Genomic DNA, 25,986 nt, shown 5'->3' on the forward strand with positions numbered 1-25,986 from the left:
TAAGATACATGTGCATTCCAGTTTGAGTCGTGGTGATATTTGATGCAAACTGCATGAAACAAGTTCAAAGGGTTAAAGGCGGATGACCCCATATATTATAAAGGCATCATAATCCTGTGTTCATTTTACCCAGTATGTGTTTGTAGAAGGAGCGGGTGAAGTAGATGTTCACCAGCTGTCGGTGGTACAGAGCCAGACCCAGGATCTGACCTGCGAACCGGAAGTAGTTTAGATGGTCTGGGTTCACTGAGGAGTTACTGTTGGGCTGGAAAGTAGTACCTGTAGATCACACACACACACACACACACACACACACACACACACACACACACACACACACACACACACAACACACCTTAATCCTACATGATAAAGTTCTGCATGTGACTGAATGGTATCACAGTAAGGAAAACGCCATGTACCATCAGCTGACTGAGTGAACAGAGCGTAGTCTGGGTTGATGATCTCGTTGGACAGGATGTCAAACCACTCCCGAACAACACCTTGACCCTGTAACACACAGACACGTCCAACTCAAACCACAAAACAAGTCTCTACTTTGGATGAAATGAGACATGGGAGTGGAGTACTGCTGATCCATCAGCGGACAGCTGAAACAGGCCAACAGAAAAGGAGTTGTATTACTGAAAACTCATAAAGTGTCACAGGAATTAAAAACCCACCATCCCCTCCTCTCCGTGGAAGCGGACAGCAATGCCTTGTTTGAGTTTCTCGTTGGTGGACTTGGAAACCATCTCACAGCTACTCCTAAATATGGAGTCTGGTGATGAGATGCAAAAAGAGATCTTACATACAGTGCAATAAAAGTCAGAGTTGGTATGCTTTTAAAGATGAAGAGGGAGAAAAAGATGGGGAGGACAGATAGGAAATATACTGTAGAAGTCAACACTGAAGTTACATGCATTCTGTATCCATTTAAAATCTTGCAATTCATTGTCACATTGTATACTGGCAAACGTCAACACCCTGTACAAGATATTCTATAATGTATTGTATAATTTTGCACTAAAAAGTTAAAATTTCATGAAAATCTTTACAACTTTTACAAGTGGATCCAACCACATGACTCAATTTCCAATTTTACTGGATCAAGTGTAACTTCACAATTTGAAAAATGTCTCAAGTTCCTTGTTCCACAGACTGTGTATTACTGTGAGACTGATTCTTTTCGAACACTATACTATCTTTTGAATGTTGAATGATTGATTGATTGATGACGCAGGTTCCTCTTGTCATTAGGCTTGGTACTGAACCTCGCAGAGTGTCCACTCCTGAGACCACCAGGCGAATCAATCAATCAATCAATTTTTATTTATATAGCGCCAAATCACAACAAAAGTCATCTCAGGGCACTTTTCATATAGAGCAGGTCTAGACTGTACTCTTTAGTTTACAGAGACCCAACAATTCCCCCATGAGCAAGCACTTGGCGACAGCGGTAAGGAAAAACTCCCCTTTAATGGGTAGAAACTTCAAGCAGAACCCAGCTCTGGGTGGGCAGCCATCTGCCTTGACCGGTTGAATCCATTCATTCAGCACATCTCAAGTCGAAGTACCCAGATGATGTTTTCTTTATATGGACAGGATCAGATACTTTGTTGCAAGAGTTCCACAGCTTTGTAAAATCTAAAAACAAATACCTTTAGTTCACTATATCATCTGATGCAAATAAAATTAACTATTTAGACATAGTGGTAATTAAAGAAAACAACCTAAAAACTGACCTCTACAGTAAGCTTACGGACAGAAACTCTCTTCTCCACGGTGAATCATATTACGCAATGGCTCTCAAAAACAGTTTTCCTGTCTCTCAGTTCAACCAAATCAGACAGATCTGCAGCTCTAATGAGGACTTCAACACCCAGACCAAAGAGCTTGAAAACCGTTTTAGACAAAGAGGATGCAAAGACACTTGGATTAAAAGTGCCTCATCACATTTTTCCAACTTGACACAAACTGAATGTCTTGCTACTACTAGACCAAAAGCAACAGAACACCGAATTGTTTGTGCCATTCAGTATTCACCTGTATCCAAGGACATAGAGAGTGCAATCAAAGAACATCGGCATATCGTACTGTTCAGCTCTAGCTCAGTCCCCTCTGGAAATTACCCATGTGGTCATTGCCAACAATACCATTTCACACACAAAACTGACTCATTCAACCACCCTCACACAAGAAGAAAATACAGTATCAAAGGTGTTTTTTCAGGTTCTACTGCTAATATCATATACATGCTTAAATGCCCTTGTGGACTGGCATACATTGGTAAGACCACCAGGCCAATAAAAAGTTGAATCGCTGAACACTGTAGTTTTCTGTGAGCACAAACAGGTCACTGTTTGGAACAAGAACTTATGGTTATGCAATTGATTCATTGCTTCCTCCTGGCACTGACAAATTCTGACCAAAAAGGGAGGTGGTGCCCAGATGAGGTAAGGTTTTATATTAATAGAAGTGTTATGTTACAAGAACTCTCAGATACGTGGGGATGGAGTTTAAAAAACATCCACGCAGAGGGGGAGAAACATACTCTACGCTCCTAAAACGTGAACTTTTCTGGATACATACAGTACACTGGGCACTTTGACCCAAAAGGCCTTAATGAGGATTTCGACGTTAGACCATTTTTGTGATTGAATACCCTATTAGTCATGTCTCTAGCGGTAATATTGCCTTTCTGTATGTTGTGTCGTCTTTTTGGAGTATTCTTCTTGCTTATGGTGTTACATTTCCCCTATATCAAAATTATAATTTTTAAAAAAAAAAATACAGTTGCCTCTAATAGGTAATATGTAAGGCGGCTATTTAGCCTGAGTCCTTTGTTGGAGTGCAAACTATTGGGGGTACATGAGTTGTATATACTGTAATTTGTGTTATTGTGTGTTATGTCACGTGTGTTTGTAGTATGGACTATGGGTATTTAAGATGGTGACTCTCTGTATTTATCAGAAATCTGAGAGGAGGCTTGGAAACACCACAGCAGAAAATAAAAAGTCCTTTTAAAAAATGTATTATGTTGAGAATGATGAGAGCAATGAACCAACTGAATTTCATGCATATCAAAGAAACTTCCAAAATGGCCTTTTGTTTGGAGGTGCTATGGAGCCCACTGACCACACCCAAGCCCAATCACTACAGAACTTTGCAGTTTTCACCAGTTCTGCTGTGTGTTCGCTTCTGTGAGTTTTCAAGCATCCTAAGCCCCTCCGAAATGCAATGGCGTCCCAGAATAATAATAATAATAAATAGTGCACTGCCTGTTGAAAATGTGCCTGTTCAGAATGGGCCGATTTCTCAATACCTAGAGAGAGTTGTGCCCATCCCCTAAACGCCTCTCATGCAGACTACCAGTAGATGTTACAATTTACTCCCTAGATGCCTCACACGCAGAATATCTAGAGACTACAATTTTGAGTTGAGTAGAAATTGACTGTACATACAAAGGTCCTGCGTGAGGAACAGGAATAGAGCTTAACTCTCTACTTTTTCACTTCATTCTCTATGGTAGTTCTCATCACTACGGCTGTAATCCCATCTCTGACCACAATGTGGATTGCAATGACAGAGTGGCGATGTCTGTATTTCCGTTCGTTGGCTTCACAGGCAGAAGAAAAAGCAAATCAACGTTGTAGAAGTAACGTTATTTATGAGGTATCTTTATATATTTCTCAAGAACCGCTCATCCAACGAACTTCACACATTGACATTGCACTTCCTAGTTTCCCCAGCAATCCACTCACCATGTATGAAGTAGACCAGGTGAACGGTTCTTGAGATATGCGAAGGACTAACTTACATACATACAGACATACAGACAGACATTCCTTGCTTTATATAGAGAGATAATCCCTTCAAAAACAATAGGTTCCTCGTACTTTCAGTGCCAGGGACTGTTCGGCCCCTTGCACATTTGCAATCGGGCCCTAATCATAAATAAAATAATTAATCATCAATAAATACCTTACTTGAAAGCAAGCTTTTGAACAAAGTTATCGTTTTTAGAAACTCAGATATCGTATTGGCAATGGTATCAGAAAATTTCTAACGAGACCCAGTTACAGTCCCACTTAATGGTCCAGAGAGTAGAACTTGGTGGCATCTAGTGGAACAGACTTGGCAGAAATAGAATGTGATATTCATAAGTATGTTTTAATTAGTGTATAATCTCATGAAAATAAGAATAGTTGTGTTTTTGTTACCTTAGAATGAGCCCTTTATATCTACATAGGGAGTGGGTCCCATGTTTCTACAGTAGCCCAGAACAGACAAACCAAAAACTGGCTCTAGAGTGGGCCTTTCACATTTTTCACGAGTTTCGCAGCCACTGTACATTCTCCTACAGCTTGGAAGGGGAGGGTGAGGAGAGGGATATTCAATTTGTTGCAATCTGCAACCTCACCACTAGATGCCACTAAATCCTACACATTGGTCCTTTAAAGACACAGTTCAACATTCTTGGAAACACTTAATTTGTGAGATGTTACCACTTACCAACACCTCTAAAGATCACTAATTAACATGTTGTCTTACCTGTTTAATTTGTACAAAAACAGAAATGTAAAAAAGACAATTTGCTGTTTTAACATGGTGGAACTAATTCTTTAAGCAACAAAACTGGGTGCAGAGCCAGGCTAGCCATTTCATCCTCATTCCAGTCTTTATGCTACGCTTACGGTTCTCAGTCTATAAAACCTTCACTAAAATCTGCCTAAACCTGATGTGTGTTTCATCAATATTCTTAAAATGACACTACATTTGCACACTGCACATATCCACCTTCAGAAAGCTTCACTGATGTAATAATATATAAAATATATAGGCTGTGTTTTTACACATTCTATAAGACACCCTGACCAAAGCCCTGAGTTCAAGTTGTTTTTCACATTTTCCAATGAGCCAGGCAACATTAAACTGAAGAGTAAATTATGTCTTTAAATGCACTGTGTCGTGATGACGTCTTCACATGAACAATGGATGTGTATGGTGGTGGTTCGTACCTCGGTGGATGAGCAGAATGTCATTTTCATTGACCGGACGATGAACCATGTCTGAGTCTGGCTGACCGGCCAGCAGATGCTCATAGAACCACTCACAGCGATCCTTGAAGGGCTGAGGGGGAAAACAAGACTTCAACCCACACTGCACAGCACTTTCCTTAACTAATTACCACTTTGCTTCACTTTCAACTCTCAGACTGTGGATTTTTCAGTCTCAACCGACGGTTCAGAAAGCCTTCAGTGCTGAAAAACTCGTCTGTAACACAGAGATGAGGCTGAGCTCTATTTGCATAATGTATGCCTTTCTTCTCTAAGTGTTGGAGGTAAAGTGAAGGATGAGCGTGGAAGAGACAGAAAGGCTTTTCCTCCTGGGGCTGTGGGGTGTACCGAGAGAGGAATCAGGAGATGAAATCAAATTCACCAGGTTAAAGCCTGTAATTAAAACAAGGGCCTACTCCCAGGTGAGCCATAATCCATGGGTAACGAGGCTCGAACGCTGCAGCTCAAATATGAATACTGAAGAGTGAGTGAACAGCGCAAAACTCAGAGCAGCACTTAAAATTTATGAAGCCATATAAATGGAACTTAAGACAAGTGTTATTGCCATGGTTGTAACACTGTTAAATGATCCTGAAGTGAAGACAGGGGACTTTCAAAGTCACTTTCCATAAAGTCCCTGAAGACAGAAACATAGAAACAGAGAGGGACTTAGAGCTACTTGTCACAATAGAAAATATAGGATAATAGTAGGTAAATACTTCTGGAACCACAGTGTAGTTTGCATACAAAAGAAATGGATTGCGCATTGTGGAAGAAGATAAATGCATTTGACGGTGTTTGGGAGCTATTAAAAGAGGGATTTGTTTAGAAGGTTCTGACTCTTGATAGGCTAGACAGGGTACACGTGGGTGAGAACCTTTTATGAAAATGTGGGTTGCCATGATGAGGGAAGAGCTGAAAAAAATTTGGAGACATGTAGTTGATCCGTGATCCATACCGATCGCCCCCAAGGTGTGGCATGCATTTGAACCGCAGGTTAATTGCAAAATTTAATGTCTCATTTAAGACAAAGTAAACAAACCGCTGTAAGTACAAGTCATGGACAGACAGCGTATTGCTAACAGGGATTTTCAAGAGCAACAACCAAACCAGCATCTATTGGGTCTGAAGTGACATCTGCAGGTATGTTTACATGCTGTTTAATGTGCTGCAGCTGAGCAGCTAATTAGCTACATAGCTGCTAACTGATGTTAGCGGTGCACTTTTCCTCGGTGATTGAGTATTGAATATTTTATATACTTTAAGATTTTATTTAACCATTGGACATCTTGAATGTTGTTTTCATTTGGGCAAAAGTTCCTTGCTGTAAGTGTTTTACAGAATATATGGAAAACAAAGTTTTTTTTTGTCCACCTCGCCCTCTTTTTTTTTTGCTGCTCCGAAAAATGATCTGATCCATGACTCAAATCCGTGCTACGATCTGAACCGTGAGTTTTGTGATCCGCTGCACCCCTAAGACCTACAGTCACTTATAGTGACCTACAAACACTGTGCTGCACCGGAGAACCCTACAAATCTGCACCAGATGTGATCAGGCAGTGACAGATAGCTAGATCTGCATTCTACCAATAAATCCCAGATATCAGGTCAGTATCAATGTATATGTCAGCACTAAGTAACAAGACATGTCAGGAGAGACATGCAGAAGACACAGTATGTTTGAGGTCATTTAGACACAGTGTCTTCATGACAAAGTTTGTCCAGCAGAGAGCACTGACAAGTTCACACTGTAAAATGTAGGATTTTGTAAAATGTTTAATAAGCAGCTGGTTTGGTTAGCCAGCAAATTGCACCTTAAGTAGATACCCACGCAGTTAGCGACAATAGCTCACCCAGTGCAATCCTTTCTTTGATGACTCTAAGTAGGACTTAGAGAAAAGTGTTTGAAATTATTTATGTGAAGAAAAACAAAGGATCCCGCACACTATCCATCACTTGAACTTATTAACACAACATTTTGAACCACAGACCCCCATCAGGCAAAACTTATATAGAGGGGCTGGGGGGATGGAGCAAGCCCAGGCTGAAAAATACTGGAATTTTCCTTTCAATGGAGTTTCCTTTTCAATGGAGCTAAGTAGATGATTGAGTTTCAATCTAGGGTGAACTATTCCTTTAAAATCATAAAACTATGTAGGTGCTGTATACACTGTACAGTACATACTAGCTATACTGTATATCAACATGTGTCACTGAGTGGCAGCAGTCCATTCAGACTAATAGAAGGAGAAAATATGGTGTCATTCAAATGAATTGACATATAAGAAAAGGATTACAGGGGTTGTGTGACTGTATATCATAAAAAAAACATACCACATTTTTTGGGGTCCAAAATCGTGCTTCCATAATCAGCCCTCCAAACATCTTATAAAATAATCACATCTCACCTGGCCCTTAATAATATGCATGAAGCGCGACATCAGCTCTGGACACTCCAGCAGGAAGTGGAAGTGGTTAAAGATGATCTTTGGATTCCTGAAAAGGGGGAGGCAGAGACATGAACAGAAAGAGAAACAAGACAGGGGGAAGTGAGAGAAGTGGAAGTAAACTGAGAGGAAAGAAGTTGCTAGATCAATAGCCGGTCTCTCGGAGCTGTGTGAGGAGGTTGATATATGGCAGAGCGCCACATTGACTCACCTGGTTACAAAACACTTCAGCACCTCGTCATGCCTGCAGACAAACTCAATGAAGCGAGGGGACGTCATTCTGGGAGAGGAAGGTGGGGGGGGAGAGTGAGAAAGATGGAGTGAGAAAGGAAAAGAGATGGACAGCAACAACAACTCTGCTACAGTATCTGCTTTACAATTAGATGTGGATCACTCATTTCTTCACTGAAATGATGTTGGGTCATAATGGAAGATGAGACTTATCCAGAACACTAAAGGTGAGCAGGTAGCCTGGCATTGCCAGACTAATTCGCAAATTCATATAGGATGGGTGGAAATCTGTCTGACGAATCTGCCGGCTCGGCAGATTTGTCTGGTTCCCAGGCTGGAGAACAGGGTGGACAGCGGAGGAGCAACAAAAACAAAATAACAGACATCTCATTTCAGCAGGCATGTCAATAACAGGCCTCTATTGGCTGTTAATTAAGCATCCTTAACGGTCTACTTGCATATAATTATGGGCTTGGTGAAGAGTTTAAACAAAGAGAGATAAATGTGGGTGCAAACAGGAGGTAGATGAGGCAGGGGAGCTCACAGTGGGAGGTGGAGGAGGACAAGTTGTCTCAAGTACTAAGTAAGTACTAAGAGAGATAAAGTGATATTTTAGATTAGCCTGATAAATTCACTAGTTAACTAGTGAAGGCCAAAATGCTGACTAGTTAACTAGTTAAAGCTTCTTCTGACCTTACTAGTTAACTAGTGAGGGTCAAAATGTTTACTAGTTGAGCTAGTGGGGTCCAAAATATGCACTAGTTACAATAGTGAGAGGCATTTTGACTTAACTAGTCAACTAGTGAGGTTCAAAATGGTCACTAGTTTTGGCAAAGTCATGGTCACACTGTCATTCTGTGCGAAACATGTTACACATAGAGACAGAGACGGGAGCACATACTGAGCATATAGATATAATGCACAGCGCAGCTGGTGCAGCTGGGTCAGATCTAGCTTGGATCACGTTCATACCTCAAACGAAGCGTACCAGAATTCGTTTGTGACCGGACAGAGACCACCTCTTCAACAAGGTTGTTTTGGTCCCCACCCGAGTGTGATTACTGTGTTCACACCTGCTCAAACGAACCGCACCAAGGGGGTAAACGCTCCAGGGTTCAATTCGACCAAACTAAACAAGGCAGGTGTGAAAACGCCCTTACATGTCTGCTTTTCCCTATTGCTAGTGTAACATGGTAGGCAGGAATGTTCTAGGACACCCACATTTTACTGTCCTTGAAGGCACCACTACTAAAAATGCAGAAACTTAGTTTGTAGTCTAAGGCAAATCTCCGAAGTCTGCCGGATGACGCATGTTGCGTCACCTGTAGTAATGGCAGTAGCAGTACCCTCAGTAGTAGCAGTAGTAGTGGCTGTTGTAGTAGTTCTGGTGTCAGCATTATTACAATTGTAGTAGAAGTAGTCGGAAGTACCATAAAAGCAGCAGTAACTTTGGTAATAGTACTAGTGTCAGCATTAGTAGTAGTAATGTCAGTTCCCCCACAAAAGACTGTGTTCTGCAGTATACTGGCTGGAGCTCTGAAGGTCTGTTTACATTAGAGCTGATACTTAAAGGATGGTGATGGAAATTCTATATTTTTCTTATTGTCAACAAATATCACAAACTCTTGACTTTGTACTGAATAAGAATAATAAAAATATAAAAATTCGCCAGCCTTATCCTTTAGTGCTCTCTATGTTAAATCATGCTTCCTCCTTATTCTACTAATTAGATATAACAGCAGACAGATGATGGCTGAGCACAGACCCTTGTGGCATCTGACAGGAGCAGCACATGTAGAAGGCCTGGATCACAGCGCTGAGCCGATTGGCTGTCATGGAAATGACGTCCTCCCCGTCGGCATACGCTTCTGTTTCCATGACGATCTGACGGTCCAACGAGGAGGGGAGCTTCGTTGTGGAGGTGGAGTGGTCGACTTCCCGCTGTTTGAGAAGCAGAGAGGCTATCTCGCTGCTGGAGGAGGAGGAAGAGGGGTTCTTCCTGTTCCTGTCCAACTCTGTGGAGATCAGCACCAGCCACTCATCCAGGGAGTGCCACAGCAGCTCCAATGGCTGCCCGCACACAAACAGGAGGTGAGAGGAAGACAGGATCCAAGAGAAAACAAAGAGAATGAGCCATGAAGACATTACAAGAGAGGAATGGCTTTGACCTTCAGGGTATCTGCAGGTTTGACAAAGCATCATTCAAGGCTCTTTATTGTTATTTGGGACTGAATTACGGCCACTTTCAAAGAAACAATAAGCTCATGTCATGAAAGTTCTGACTCTACTAAAGGCCACTGAAAGGAACATTTTCAGAATTTTCAAGGACCTGAAGACACCCTGTCAGTTTCACCAGCGCAGAAGTTTAAAAGGGATGGTTCACACAAATTAAAGAAATGCTTTTTTTTTCTTCACTTCCCTCTTTTCAGTGTTTTTGGGAAGCTAGGCTAACCAGGTCCTGACTCCAGCTCTTAGATAGAAAGCAAATGAGTGCATTTTCCAAAACTTTGAGCCATTACTTAGGTTTTTAATAAGTGAAATGAGCCAGAACAGTGCACATCAAAATCACACAAGTGGATGAAATCTCTGTTTAGGATTGGGCAATATGACAACATATATTATAACTTGAAACTATAGAGATTTAACATCCAACGTGTTGCTACTCTGTTTCTACCTATGTAGCCATATCAGGCCATTGTGGGAAATGTATTTCACTGTAGCCTAAAATAGACATTCTCCTCAAGATATATATTGCAATATAGATACACTATCTATCACAATATGATGGATATCTTAAGTATATTACATAAATTACATATGTGGTGTTAGATTTTGTCCATATCGCCCGCCCCCAGCTCCATCCAAACCCACCACAGATCAAAGAGTATCAATCATTTTCAAAGGATATTTTTTTTTATAATACCATCAAAGTACATCATCTATCTTTCGATTCAGAGGAAGATGAAATCTAAAAGCCCAGTTACCTTGATGAGAGTAAATAAAGATCATATTTCCCAAATCTCATCATGTCAATGGGCCTCATTTACTAATTTGTGCAAAAAATTGTTAATTAATTTGCTCACAAAATAAGTGTGCACACAAAATTATCATCATGACACATTTGCACTGGCCAATTTTGTGTTCTTACCACTGTGCGTATGTTAGTGAATCAGAATCATTCTAAATTGAGAGGTATGTGCCCGATATTTGCAATCAGCATACTGCCACGCCCCCATTTCTCTATATAAGGAAATAAATTTGCCAAGAAGTGTATCATGGAGAAAGTGATGAAGTTGTTGTAAGAGAGAAACATGGCCCCTAAAGCAAAAAAGCAAAAGAATTTTACAACTGAAGAAACTGAAACAATAGTGTCCGAGGTGGAAGGCAGAAAAACCTCGTCCACAGCCAGCTGGCTCTCCTGGACGCTGTGAAGGACATAGTGTCAGGCATAAAAGACATTAAGGAAACACTGAAACAATTACTGGATGCCCTCATTAATAAATAAGTGCATGTTTTGAAGTGTTGTGTGTTTCATTTGCTTCAGAAAAATGTAGATACACTCCAGATGCCGTATGGTGGCCTACATAGTAGTTGCATTAGTGGCTTCAATTTCAGAAAATGTTCAAGTGTCCAACATGGAAAAGCCAGTTGTTAACAGTGTTATTAAGTTTGCCATTTTAAAATGTGGCAATTTAATTTATCATCATTAGAGACGCTGCATTAAGTCATGGCGAGCCTGAACTGCAGCCCTGCTGGGAGGTCACATATTCGGTTGTCGGCCTGCAGTCTAGTTGCAGCTCTGTTCCAGGTGGTAGAGGAATGCCATGAGCCATTGCAATGTTATGAAGGACACAGCATGCCAGAATGATACTACACACCTTCTAAGGGGTATAAAGGCCCCCAGCTGTGCCCAAACATATCCAACTGCCCTTGAGCAGCCCTACGGTGTGCGTGTGGGCATGGTGGAACCTGAACCTGAGAAGGTATCGGGTGAGAGCGGTGTGTCCCATGACTTAGATGGCATTCCACGGAATTGCATAGCTGCAGCAAAACTTGTCTTGGCAGTCAGAAACAGCTGATAAGCTATTCATCACTCTCTTCAAACATGTTATATCGGTCTTTGAAGATGTGCTTTCTCCTGAATGCACGGGCTGCAAGGCTAGATATGCCATCTTAACACTTGCTTGGAGGTAAATTGGAATCTTTTATATATCCTGCATGCCTTTTAATAGGCTACCAATTAAACAGTTAGCTACCAATTAACATTGGCTATGGACCAATGTGGACATCCTCATATACTCCATTGTAAGCTAGGACTGGGACACTCAGTTGAATATTTTAATTATGACAATAATTGATGAAGATGAAAGGGCGTCAACTTTGCGGTTTTTTAAAACCTTTGACCAAAGCATTAGTAAATTAATGGTTTTAAATATTGTTGTGTATTAATGCCTTTTTTTAATGAATGAAGTTTTAATATGCTATGCATTTAGTTAAAAGGTGTGTGTTTACATTTTTTAAGACATCTGAGCCTTCATCATTTGTGCGTAGGCATGATCTGAGGCAATTTGTTTGCAGAGTATGAACAAATTCAGGTAAGAAAATATCGATGAATCCTGTACGGTCTAAGCACAGATTTGTTCGTATGCACTGTTTGTGAATGAGGCTCAATATATTTGACCAGCACAGGTTTATGATTTACTGCAAATATGAAATATGTCCATGGCTCACATCTAAGACAGCAGAACTTGTCCAAGAACACTCATCTTTTTGTACTGTCTCCACATCCATCTGTCTCCCACACATCTGCAGCCAATGGAGTGAATTCTTATTGGCTTCTTATTTTAGTTGGAAAACATAAAGTCAGCTCACAGTAAACATGTGCCAGTGTTACCAACTGTCTTTCAGAGAAAGAAGCAAATATGGAAAGTTGCCAAAAATGTATATTCATATATCAGTTCACATCTATGGCTTTTTGTGTTTTTTTTCTTGCTTGCTTTCTGGTCATGAGATCTGACCAGGCGACAGACAACAAACACTGTAATTCTTACAAACTCCTGAATTTGTGAGCAAGTTTTATAATTACAGTTGAAGCCACTATGTGGAGAATTTTTATGTGATTACATAATCTTGAAAAACCTCTGATGGCATCAATTTATTCTTAGATCCTACAGTAATTGAACTACTTTACATACTGTTGGGGAGTTTTATCAGTAAAACTGTAGCAGATTTTATGAACAGATAATAGTAGACAATACTAAAATATTGGACTTCAGTAAATTAACTTGGTCACTTTAGTTTTACTGTCAAATGTTACTCAAGCAGGAAGAAATAATGCATTTTGTTGGGGACTATTTTCAGTGGTGGATGACTTTTGATATTCTAGTGAGTGTTTCTGGCAGCAGGACGGTGTGTTGTGGGATTGAATCAAAATAAACTACATTGTGTGTTCATGGTAATGAAGGAACATGTCACCCAGTGCAACAGTGTGACTCATTGATGTGTTTTTAATAGTTTTTGGACAACAATGGAGCTCTATGGAACAGAGGAATACGATATATCAGGCTTTATCAGGAATCATGCATAATATCACCAGACTTATTCTTTGTATCCTACTAAATGAAGAAGCGCAATGGTGCAGGCTAAAGCAGCGTGTAGAGCGAGCAGGTGAGCTTCTGTCAGATGTTCAAAGGTGCAAAGTGGGGAGAAGAGCTTAGGTTGTTTTATATTATATTCTAGCTCTAAAAGTAGAACACATATTTAGGAAGTTACTAGTGGTTTACCACAGCAGACTGATTAGGATTTTTGAATAATTCACCAATACATTTTACCCCTACACCAATTTTTAAGTCTTCATATCGACAGGGGCATTGGTAATGTTTCTTTAATTGTTGATTGAGTATGATTGTCAGTCTATACAAAACCCAGCACTTGCAACACCTTACAGATTACCATGTATTGTACCAACACCTCCCACTAACCTTAAAGACCTGGCTGCGAGGCGTCTTGTTGCCGTTGTAGCCCATGTCGTTGCCGTTGTTGGGTGATGAAGGCCCCAGACGGAACACATGGCAGAAAATACGAACGATTCTCAGCAGGCTCTTCATCTGAGCCTCATAACTGCTGGACAGGCTGAGGAGAGGAAGAGGTAAGATGAAGAACTGTCAAACACATTTTAGAACAATCAGTAGATTTGTGATGGAACGCAGGTCCACTACATGACACAAAACACTTCCACAGACAAGACAAGTGAGGCAATACAGAAATGTTTGCTGTTTATGAGAACTAATCATTTCCATGTTTTATGTGTCTGCGGTCTCTGAAACTCATCTACTATAACTCTTCACAAGAAAATGAATGAATCTATTCCTCACTGCAATATTTAAGACTGATAAAGAGTAAATGAACACAAATCAAATACAGCTCTGATATGACTGAAGTTGATTGGTAAACTGTCAAATAAGGCTGAACTCCAAACCACAGAGTTTCAGTTAGGAGCCAGTATTGATAGCTGAACCCAAAGAGTTTTAAAAACAGAGTTTTCTCTCTGCTTACGAACATATGTGTGTGTTGGGACCATCAAAACATGGCTTTGCTTTAAGGAGGGGTGGCTGTCACAAGTTGGCTATTGTCTGTTTTTCCTTTAATTAGTTAATCCTCTGTATATGCAACTAATATTAAAAAATGAAACATATATGTGAATATGAATATGCACAATTATACCTGAGCAGCTTGTGTCCATTGGTGGTTGCAACTTCAGCAAGACTGGTCAAAATCCTCTGATAATGACTGTCACTCTGCTGAGAGACATGCTCCAAAACCTGCCTGAGCTACACACACACACACACACACACACACACACAAGTCAACAGAAGTGTACACACAAGGGTTAATGAATGAATGTAGAAAAACTGCTCATACCATATTCTCTTTGATATCATCATTCTGTGTCATCTGGATGAGGGTCTGGAAGAGCCTGCCGTGGTGCTGGATGAGGATCTCACAGGTCTCCCCGTATCCTCCCTGAACACACACACAACAGGGACAGAAACCACAGAAGCTCAGCATGAACTATATGCGTATATGACTTGCACAACAGAGGAAACAGGGCAATGTGCATGAAAGGTGAAAAGGTGGTGAAATGTTCACCTGCACACAGAGATCCAGAGGAGTGATTCCATTCTTGTCAGCAAGGTATTTGGCACCTCGAGAGAGCAGAATCTGTGCGGTGTCTCTTTGGCCGTGGCTGCGAAATAAGTTGTAACATGTTTGAGTATTGGGACTTGGATATGCAAATGATTTTATCCAAAGTGACATACATCTGAGAGCTGATATAACACAAGCAGGGATCTAGTAAGGAGAGAACAACACAAGTAAGTGCCATAAAGCGAAGTTTGAGTCCGAGAGGGACGTAGATGCCAACAGGTGGTGCACAGAGGCAATATATTGAGTGCATAGAAGCAGATTGTTTTTTGTCTTTTTTTTTTTGATGAACCTTCAGTCCATCAAGTGCAGAGGTGTTCACAAAAGAACCGCGTCTTTAGTCATTTCTTAAAGATTGAAAGCAACTCTGCAGATCGAACAGAGTTTGGTAACTCGTTCCACCGCCGGGGAACTACAGAGGAGAAGAGTCTAGCTAGCAACTTAGGGCCCTGTTGTGTTGGTGGTACTAGGCACCTTTCATTGGCAGAGCGGGAGGGAGCGTAGACCTGAATGAGGGAGTTCAGGTAGGCGGGAGCTGTTTTAGTTGCTATTCTGTGGGCGAGTGTCAGTGTTTTGAATTTGATGTGGGCAGCAACTGGGAGCCAGTGGGGGGATACGAACAGTGGAGTGACATGTGCTGTTTTGGGCTGGCTGAAGACCAGATGTGCCGCCATGTTCTGGATAATCTGCAGAGGTTTTAATGTACATGCAGGGAGGTCTGCCATTAAGGAGTTGCAGTAGTCAATGCGTGATATTACGAGAGCCTGTACCAGGAGTTGTGCTGCATGCTCAGACAGGTAGGGTCTGATCTTCCTACTGTTGTACAGGGTAAATCAACACGACTGAGTGATTGAGGCCACATGAACCTTAAATGTTAGTTGGCCATCGATCATGACACCCAAGTTTTGGGCAGGTGGTGTTCTTTCATCCATGTCGATATATCGGCAAGGCATGACGAGATACAAGCCAAGACTGTGTGGTCCTGGGCAGGGTCAAGTGTAGTTTGTTGAGCAGTTTTTTTAGTACTCTGACATGTAAGTTAATAACTGGAAAGCCTACTTTTCATAAAATACAGACAGACATCCATCCATGCATCTTTACTCTTGAACTGTAAGAGGAAGTGTAAAGAGGTGAGGTGGGATCATTATGAATCACCAACATTACAATGACATAACTGATGACATCACCTGCAGGCAAAGTAAAGAGGTGTGGCTCCAGAGACGTTTGGCCGGTTGATGTCAGCTCCACTGTCCAGAAGACACAGCACCGTCTGACCGGATAAAACACGCACTTCTGTCACATACTGGGAAATATTTGACTGACATACTGGACAATAGGGGGAGGGTTATGAGCAATAATGCCAATGATTCTATGAATGCTTTGGTATAGAGGATTTGTTTTGCCTTTACTGAGCTGAAATAATAGATGCATGATATCAGTAGCTTACTGGGTGGCGTATGGACAACCCACACAGCTCCTTATTCTGAACCAAACTCCACCTCTGTGTGCTACAGAGACCCTGGAAGGTCATGAGAGGAATTTATTTCTGGACTATTTTTGCATTCTGTTGCAATACTTTTGTATTACCTCACAGTCTCAGGTTCCTTCGCAATTACTTTTGCAATCTATTGCAATAATTTTGTTTGCCCTCTGCCCATATTACCAGCACAAGTTGGTGCACACTCTGCTGTGGCTGGCTAATGTGCTAATGCTAAAGCTAGGGTCACATTGGGTAACTCAACCACAAGTCTGCATCAATTTGGGGCTGTGACACTTACAGTATGTATTTAACGGGTGTAACACCGGGGAATTGGCATGGTTGTGCTGGCTGAGCTATTCCTGAATACCTGTGGTATATGCTAGTGACACATCTATCATATTGGATAGACATGGCAGGTGTGTCTGGCTTTTCAACACTATCTTGGGCCAATTATTCTTGGCCAATTTTATTATCGTAGGTGCTGTAAAGTGCAGCCAGCCAATCACAATCACAGCTACAGCTGTAGCCATAGCCAAGTGGTATTCAAACACAGCCAGACATAACCAGCCACAGCAACATGTACACCTACTCACACTGTGGTCACAGCCAGTTAATGTCAGAGTCCAGCTGGAAATATGGATCAAATGGAATGCCAAAAGTAGTAGTGGTAGTTCCAAAATAAATTTCCCACAGTGATCTTACAGAGGCTTTGTGGCATGTTGAAAACTGTTCACACTGCTGGTAAAGCTTCCTATTTAAAGGCCTAAAAGCCCAACAAGTAACCCTAACAATGCTACTACTAACACCCAACTGGACTGAAGTAGCCTAAACCAAACAGCTGATGGCACCATTGACCACCAGCTGTGGACAAGTTTTGAGTCCTATGTGCTCACTAGCTGGGCTAAAAATAACTATCCATGTTTTATTCTTTTCTAAGAGATATTTTGAAATTGGCTCACAGTTTTGTGTCCATTCTGACAGGCTACATGTAAAGCTGTTTGCCCCATGGCATCCTCCACATCCACATTGGACACATGCTGGACCAGATCATGGAGGAGCTCCGTCCGCCCGTTCACTGCCAGCCAGTGGATCTACAGCACAGTAGCAGAGGGGCAGTCACTACCCTGACAACAAGAGGTCATAAACCAGCAGTCAAATAGATCACATTACAATCATTTGATCAGCAGAGATGATTACAATGATTTGAAGGCATTCAGTGCAACATGAGCCAGAGGATTACAGTCCACTCACAGCAGTCAGTCCCTCATTGTTGCAGATGTTGACATCAGCGTTATATTCCAATAGTTTGCCCATACACTTCTTCTGTCTGGAGGGAAGAGTGGATGAAGTGTTTAGTATTTCCATGAATAGAAATCTCACAGTCCCACACAGTCTGTTTCATGCCATTTCACACCTTAAACTGTCATGAAGGTTCATTTACTACATGCAAATAACATCTTAATGTCCAACTAGAAATACCACCTTGTGGTTGTATGCCTCCACCGACCAGTCAAGTCCCAGTTTACATCCATGTCTGTCTGTCTGTCTATTTGTAGTGAAGACTGAAGGAATTTAATAAAAGATATTATTTTCCTTGTATATGTTGACATGTTTGGCCAATAAAGCTGATACTGATAGAACACAAAGTTGTACCCATGACAATAAATAATGCTTCAGATATAGATGTTGCTGCAAAGAAGCTACAAATTCTAAAACATGGATGTTTCACACACATCTTCAACCTGGCAGCACAGAAGATCTGTACAATCACCACAGTTTCAAGGTGGGAACCAAGATTAGTGTCACAGATTCAGTATCTGGCCAAATGTGAAATATGGTCACAATTTCTCCTTCTGTTCCTGACTTATGGCGTTGAATAATGGCCAGAAAAGTGTTTCTGCCTTTGACCTTTTAGATATAAAATGTCATCACTTCATAATGTTATCCTATTAGACATTTGTGTGAAACTATGTCATAATTAGCATATGAATTCTTGAGTCATGGGCAAAAAATTGTTTTGTGAGGTCACAGTGATCTTGACCTTTGACGAGTAAATTCTAATCAATTCATCCTTGAGTCCAAGTGGACATTTGTGCCAAATTTGAAGAAATTCCCTCAAGGCGTTCCTGAGATATTGCCTTCACGAGAATGGACAGATAGGCGGACAGACAACCTGAAAACATAATGCCTCCAGCCACAGCTGTCGCTGGAGCATAACCTGGCATGTTAAGGAGACATTAGAGTAATGGAACCATATAGTTATATTTCACATAATATGAACAGTTTGATAAGCTACATTTGTTTCCAGATGTTGGTCACAGTCTGTGACATAGTCTGTTTCACTCTTAAGTTGGTTCAGAGTCTGCTCAGTTCACATGAACGAATGTTTTGCTTTATTATATAACTTATTCATCTACAGGCCTTACTTCCGTTCAGGTTCAGGATTTATTTTGACATAAGGTGGCACAAGTTAGTCTGTGTTAGAGAACACATACAGTTCAGACAGTAAATATTTGGACATTTACATATTTTTTGTTCTTCATGTGTATCTGTCCAATTACATTTGAACCCCTAAACTTTGGGCACTATGTATTAAAAGGGCTATATCCCCCACACTGTTATTTCTATAGTGATGTAAACCTACCCAAATGAAAGTGGAGACTTAGCATTTTAATGTAGTATCTGTTATCTTATTTCTTATTTCTTATTTTTTATTATCTTATTTTTTAAATGTAAAGAATAACAGAGCCTGAAGAACAAAGCAAAATGTGTGTGTCTGTCTGGACTGTATGAGTGCATGATTGGAAGCTGGAGCTATGAGGACTGTAATCTCCCACAAAGCTGGTGGATTGTCTAACAGAAATGAAATCTCACTGGCAACATTACTAAAGGAGAGTTAAAGTGGTTTTCCAGAGATTTATTATCACATTAAATAAGGCCTGGGGATTCGCAAGAGACACATTAAAAGACGAATGGTCAAAATCAAAGCAGCATAGGCTGAGATATCTTCAATTTTAACTCCAAAAAGCCTGGGTCCTACCCCTCCCATGAAGCAATGTGTCTTTCATCGTGCGCCTGCCCATTTCTTTCAAACTAGACTTTTAACTTTGGTTAAAAAAATTCTCATCTCCTCGCCCAAACCAACACACCGTAAATTCTCAAATGGGGGCCTTTATTTATCTCCACTGCAGAGAAAACCAGGGCTTTAATTCTAACTGGCCTCTATTATAAGAGGCTTTTATTCCCATTTCCCCTGTTCCCCTCTTAATGCAAACTCAGCACTTCCTCCATGTTTACCTGTTGTCTTGATAAATTCAGTATAATGTCCATTTCCATAGCACTAATTTCAGCAGTATAACATGTCATACTCACCACTCTGCTGCTCTCACTCTCTCTTTTTAATAGTAAAACTGTTTTCATTCAATAATTAGTTCCAGTCACTAGTATTTCCAGTTGTTTAGTTATCCCCAATGAAACATTTCCTGCATAGATACAGTATTTCACACAAAAAGTCTTCCAGTGGTCCAACAAGTATAATCTCTCCCTTTCCAGCTCGGCTTTTGGGAAACCTGCAGGAAGTGTTGAGCTTCGTTGATGGTATCTTACTATAATTTAAAAGTAAAATAAAGTAAAAGAGATTGAAAAAATTTGTGTATACAAACAGTGTTTCTGTTCACAATTTTTCAAGCCTGTCTTAAACCAACAGTCAGGAGCCCAAATGAGCACTGGAACATGTTTTTCTTGCTGTAATCATTCCTCCTGTTTTTACTGACCATTAGAAGATCCCTTCATAATGCACTTACAATGGAAGTATGGAGGACAAAATCCACCGTCCTCCTTCTGTGCATAAATGTATTTAAAAGTTTATCTGAAGCTAATATGAAGCTTCAGTATCCAAATGAGTCAAATCAAGTAGATATCTTTCAATGTTACAGTCTTTAGTGCCAAAGTTCCTCTTTTTGTTACTATACTTCCACCACAACTGACTCTGTTGTTGTACTGAGAATCAGTGTTGTGGAAATACACATCATATGTAGTAGTAGTACAGGTGATTCCACCCCTCCACAACATTACCCAGTATTTAACAGCAACTAACTTATTGGCTCATATAGTGTAGCGTAGTGTGTAGTGTGTACCCGTTCCTAGCAGCGAGGTGCAGTGGGGTGCAGCCTGAGATGTCCTGGTAGTTTGGGTTGGCTCCTCTCTTCAGCAGCAGAACCAGACACTCCACTGACCCACAGCTATGCAGAGATAATAGAGATATCAGTGTCAGAGCAGACTGTCTGCATATACACAAAATCACCTTTACTCAGTATGTGGCAGGTTAGTGTTTGGAATAGTAAAGAAATAGCATTTTAATTCATCAACACCACACTGTTACTCTACAATACTTTATTTATACATACATTTAAAAGGGAAAGTGCACAGTTCAAACATAAATGTCACCATTTGATGCACCATACCAGATTATAGCATCATGTACACATTGGCAGTTCCATACTGAGATGGGCTGGACTGAAGATATAATCATACAGTGTGTGATATTGAAGGATTCTTATCATTTGTCTTGTGATCCGGTCGCTTCCCCTTGGTCTCATTATATGATTATTTGAAATATTTTTGATATTTAGGACTGGAATCAGGACCATGATATTGTGTGTGTGTGTGAACCAGGGAGACTTAAAAGAAAAAAGTCACCAAAAAATGGCAAGCAAACAGTGAAAATAATGCAGTGTGCCATGAGAGGGAGACAAAGACGTATACTAAAATCAGGGTCACATGTTCTGTGTCATTGTTCAGTTTAGTGATTGATGTCCAAGTATTGAGTGCTCATAGAGTAACTATACCACAAAAGGGTTTTTTTTTTTTAATTTCTTGTTAAATATGGAATAAAACATACTTGTCCATTAAACCTTATGTGCTGGCAGAAGTTTCCACCTTAAAATCTGGCTCATTGAGCCGCCAATGAATGAACCAATGAATGAACCAATGAATGAAAAGCTGATGTTTGTGTGTTTAACAGTGTGCTAGTACGTCATCATAGATTACCAGTACTCACATATTAATCTTTGTTACATGTATTTTCTGCCTAACTACATCCTGTTCCAACCTATCTCTCTGGTGTATTTCTTGTGCTGCTGTAATGCTGTTTTCAATTCAGTATTTTTAATTTGGAGTGGCGTTTGTCCCTTTGCCCTCTGTTTTTAAAAAAAATCCTTTTCAACCCCCAGCCCCCATTATTCCCCACGTCACACGCTATGTAGCCATGATGTCATGTCTCATAGAGATGTCTGCTTGCACAGACACCCCACTTCTGCATTTTTTTTAAAAATATGCTGGAAGGCAGGATCCTGGCAGAAATTGGAGGTGAAATTGTGAATGTCTTACTTGGCAGCAATGTGTAGCAAACTTCTCTTCACACGTCCAAAGGCGTAGTTAACATCAAATTTGGAGTTGAGCAGCAACTCTGACACTGACCTTTGGGGAGCAGGATGGCACAAGTGAATCATTTCCTCAGGAGACAAGCACACAAATTCACTAAACTTCTGCATGTGCAGAAGAAATTGAGAAGACGAGATACGACTCATGACTGCTAGCAAAAACAAATAAACATTCCACAACACGTGCATTCACGGTGTGCCAACATTCATACACTATTCATGTTATAAAGTCTGGTTTGATGCTAACCTGTGCTGGTCAGCCATGACCATCGGCATAAGTGTGTACACTGCAGTCTCATTGTCTGTGGAGGGAAGAAAGAGAAGAAGAATACAACATTATATGTTATAACAGCAGCAGTTCACTTATCAGGCTAAATTTCACACTTACAAATAGACATATGCTTTATTACAGGATAAGACAGTCAACAATGGTTAATATGATCAATTATGTGCTGTGAAATAATAATGAATTTGAATAACAATCAATATTAATAATAAACAACTTTTGTCACATTTTACCATGTGTACTGATGACTGTCCTATGGGCTAAAGCCTTTACAAACAGAGCCATTATTAATGTTATCAGTAACACCAGTGATTTTTATTCTATGACAAGTCAAAATATCTGCTGCATTTAAAAGTAGATGTGAAGCTTATATGAGGCTTCATCAGTCTGAGTTAGTCATATCAAGTGGATATCTGACACATTTACAGTCTTTTTAGCATCAAATTCCCTCTTTGTGTTTCCTCGGACAGTGTTTCCCTGTTGAGTTGTGGTGGAAGTATAGTAACAAAAAGAGGGACTTTGGCACTAAAAAGACTGTAACGTTGAAAGATATCTACTTGATTTGACTCATTTGGACTCTGAAGCTTCATATTAGCTTGAGTAAACTTTTAAATACATTTTTGCACAGAAGGAGGGCTGTGGATTGTGTCCTCCATCACTTCCATCATAAATGCATTATGAAGGGATCTTGTAATGGTCAGTATGAACAGGAGGAATGATTACAGCAAGAAAAAACATGTTCCAGTGCTCATTTGGGCTCCTGACTGTTGGTTTAAGAACGACTGAGGTGACAGAGACTGGGGGTGTAGAAAGGCAGGTTGTGCTTGTGTACAGCAACAACAGGAGGTGAGAAGCAAATAAATGTGTTTCAAGTTCTACTTCCTCATTGCTCCTGCTGTTAATATGAAAATCCATTGTCTCTTAATGTTTATACACTGACAAAAGCCTTATTGAATACTGTACACAGCGGTATCTATATTGGTAATTCATATTCATATCAAACGTATGGGATGACACTGTTTTTGTATTCACATCACCTGTTAATAACCAAAGCCTTATGTAAGATGCTATAGAAAGCCAACATGGGTTTGACTATAATGATCTAATAAATATTTAATCCATCTAAGAGGCACATTTGTTCCTTTTATCAACACAGTAACACACCATTCAAAAGACAAACTACAAAAGGTAAAAGGTAAACATTGTATTGTATGTTTCTACTATCTGAGGCACAGTCCAGTTTAAAGAATTCCACCAGCAAAATTATTTCTAAACTGTATATAAATGGAGTCCCAGTTCTGCTGTCAAGTTAGACTAAATAACAGAACCTCACTGCCTTACAGTGAGTGTGTCCATGCTGGCACTCTGCATACACACACAGGGCTGTACAGGCCGAGGTAGCGTGCTATGATACTTCACTATGACTATATTAGCACGTGAACAGTGAACACCATTATTCACACTGGATGCTCGCACTGTTTTACATAAAGCCTTTATCATCCCGTGTCGTTACCTTCCGGGAGTTCCACGGTCCTGGCCCGGCGGAGGGAGCGAGTCAGCCGGCTGAGCTGTACGTTGAGCTGCTCCATCGCCCGTTCCATCATAGGTGAACGGTCGACCGAGAGGAACCGAGGGAACAAAGCGTCGCCCGTCGGCTTTATTTGTTCCCAATGAGGATGTGTTGTTCCTGGGCGTCGTCCATGTGCGCTGACAGAGGGAGAGCCGTGTCTCTGACACTGATTTTCCCTGCCTCTCTGATACACCAACAACGTTACTGCCCTGCCTCGAATACTTCCTGTTTTGATGACGTTGAAACGCTATGTGTTGTGGGTAGTGTAGTTTTTAAGACTTCTGGATTTAAAGGATTTTTTTTTTTTATCTAAAAATTTTTGTATGTTATTGCCCATCAGACTCCAGTCACACTTTTCCTGCCTCCCAGGCAGCTACTGGATTCCTTCCCACCTTATAAGAGAAACCTGAAACTTGATTCAGGCAGCTACTGGACAGTGAACATCATGCTGCTTCTGTTTCATACTTTGAATAAATTATACATGGTGGTTAATGGTTTTAATACAGAATCAATTGACTGTGTCTACTATTTGTTCATTTCTGTCCATCTACTTACGGAAATTGTTGTGCTAATTGACTAGATCACTACAATCTAGTCAATTTATTCATAGAACATGTTGTAAAACAACAAATGATGAACAAAATATCCGTACAGATACTGGCCACTGGTCATTAGGGTCAGGGGCTGTGCCCCACCTCCTATCACCAGAAAGAACTGTGTAAACAAATGACGTTATTATCAATTTTCAAACTTTTATCTGCTATAATTTATTCTACGAATGTAGCATCTTCATAAATTGCATTATATAATTTGTGTTAGGATTTCAGTTCATTTTTAATTGTTCCCTGCCTTGCTGCTTCAGACTGCGTTTCCTGATTCTACAGAGAAACTGCAATTAAAGCGCCTCGGAGCTCACCAGCCAGGAAATACTGTCATCACTCAAACTACTGGTAAAATGAACCGCAGTTTTAACGTGGTGAAGTTTGTCCAGAGGAAAAACCGCCATGCTGCCCTTTCCGAGCCGTCAGCTGGTGAGTGAAAGCATATTTTATCGTCCTGCCTGGGTGGTTGTGGTCCGTGCATTGGTCATATTGTTGTTGTGCTGGATGGATTGATATAGATGGTGACGAGTGTCAGTGTGTCCATGCTTATCTATTGAGGTTGTTGTCATAAAGTTGTTGTCACATAATGGGTTAGTATCCCTAATAAGTTGTCTTTGCGCTTCGTTGTGATGTTCAGCTCTTTGCTGTTCGCTTATGGCCCTGTAGGCAAACAAAACAAATCAAAGACGCTAACAAAGTTACACAGTACATAAAATAAAGCCAGCAGAAACGTCAGATAGGTCGGACCACCATGTTTAACTATATATTTTAAACGTTACAGTCACGGCTGAAAATGACAACAGAAAAAAACAAGTTTGCCAAGTTCACATATCTCCGCAATTCCATTCAACCCAGAAATGACTGTTGTTGTTAGTGCGACGTCACGGTCTGTAGTTCTAATGAATGGCGGAGTAGTCTTTGTAGTGATGAGGCTTTTTTTCATTTGAGCACGGCGATGCATGCTGTCATGCTGATTTGAGCACGTTCTAAATGTCTAGTTGACCAATCAGGTTGCTTGGTCAGAACTACCTGTTGTATAATTTAGGTTTGTGACAGTGGTAGTGTAACTTGTGTAATTTCTCTCTCTCTCTCTCTGTCTCTCTCTCTCTCTCTCTCTCTCTCTCTCTCTCTCACTCACTCTCTGACTCACTCACTCACTCTCTCTCTGACTCACTCACTCACTCTCACTCACACACACTCACTCACTCTCTCTCTCTGACTCACTCACACACACTCTCACACACACTCACTCACTCTCTCACTCTCTCTGACTCACTCACTCACTCTTTCTCTGACTCACTCACACACACACCACTTTGTTGTTTAAGTGTTTTGTGGAGTCATGCATGGACCCATAACATGTTAAAAAAACACATCAGTAGCAAGAGCAAGTACTATAGTTTTCCTGGTATGTAGCCTATCTATTGAAGTAGTTGGTGCCCCACCAATTTTTTTTACATATAAAACGCCACTGTCTACAGATAAGTTAAAATTGCATTATCCTTATAAACATGTATTCCAGGATAAACATATTTTAAGCCAGCTACATGTTTGGGTGTGCTATCTGACTCAGACTTGACTTTCAATGGACAAGTGAAAGCAGTTGTAAAATCCAGCGTTTTCAATGCAATAACAATGCAAAATAAGATCAATCCTTTATTATTAA

General features: G+C 40.6%; 1 protein-coding gene across 1 annotated transcript in view; it reads right to left on the reverse strand.

Moving 5' to 3' along the window:
- Window positions 1-23,951, reverse strand: part of hace1 (HECT domain and ankyrin repeat containing E3 ubiquitin protein ligase 1) — a 37,885-nt gene extending 13,934 nt beyond the window's left edge. The window contains exons 1-18 of the mRNA XM_042424421.1: window positions 23,662-23,951; window positions 22,110-22,164; window positions 21,810-21,899; window positions 20,558-20,662; window positions 17,673-17,748; window positions 17,381-17,512; window positions 16,129-16,211; window positions 14,888-14,984; window positions 14,660-14,761; window positions 14,462-14,568; window positions 13,720-13,870; window positions 9,504-9,808; window positions 7,719-7,787; window positions 7,469-7,556; window positions 5,022-5,133; window positions 684-781; window positions 423-510; window positions 130-279 (exon numbers count right to left, since the gene is read on the reverse strand). Of these exons, the coding sequence (XP_042280355.1) occupies window positions 130-279; window positions 423-510; window positions 684-781; window positions 5,022-5,133; window positions 7,469-7,556; window positions 7,719-7,787; window positions 9,504-9,808; window positions 13,720-13,870; window positions 14,462-14,568; window positions 14,660-14,761; window positions 14,888-14,984; window positions 16,129-16,211; window positions 17,381-17,512; window positions 17,673-17,748; window positions 20,558-20,662; window positions 21,810-21,899; window positions 22,110-22,164; window positions 23,662-23,752 (1,999 nt within the window). The 5' untranslated portion in view covers window positions 23,753-23,951. The remainder of the gene's footprint in view (window positions 1-129; window positions 280-422; window positions 511-683; window positions 782-5,021; window positions 5,134-7,468; window positions 7,557-7,718; window positions 7,788-9,503; window positions 9,809-13,719; window positions 13,871-14,461; window positions 14,569-14,659; window positions 14,762-14,887; window positions 14,985-16,128; window positions 16,212-17,380; window positions 17,513-17,672; window positions 17,749-20,557; window positions 20,663-21,809; window positions 21,900-22,109; window positions 22,165-23,661) is intronic.
- Window positions 23,952-25,986: the final 2,035 nt, after the last annotated feature.

The sequence above is a fragment of the Thunnus maccoyii genome, chromosome 10 (genome assembly GCF_910596095.1).
Source record: "Thunnus maccoyii chromosome 10, fThuMac1.1, whole genome shotgun sequence".
NCBI classification, from domain to species: domain Eukaryota; kingdom Metazoa; phylum Chordata; class Actinopteri; order Scombriformes; family Scombridae; genus Thunnus; species Thunnus maccoyii.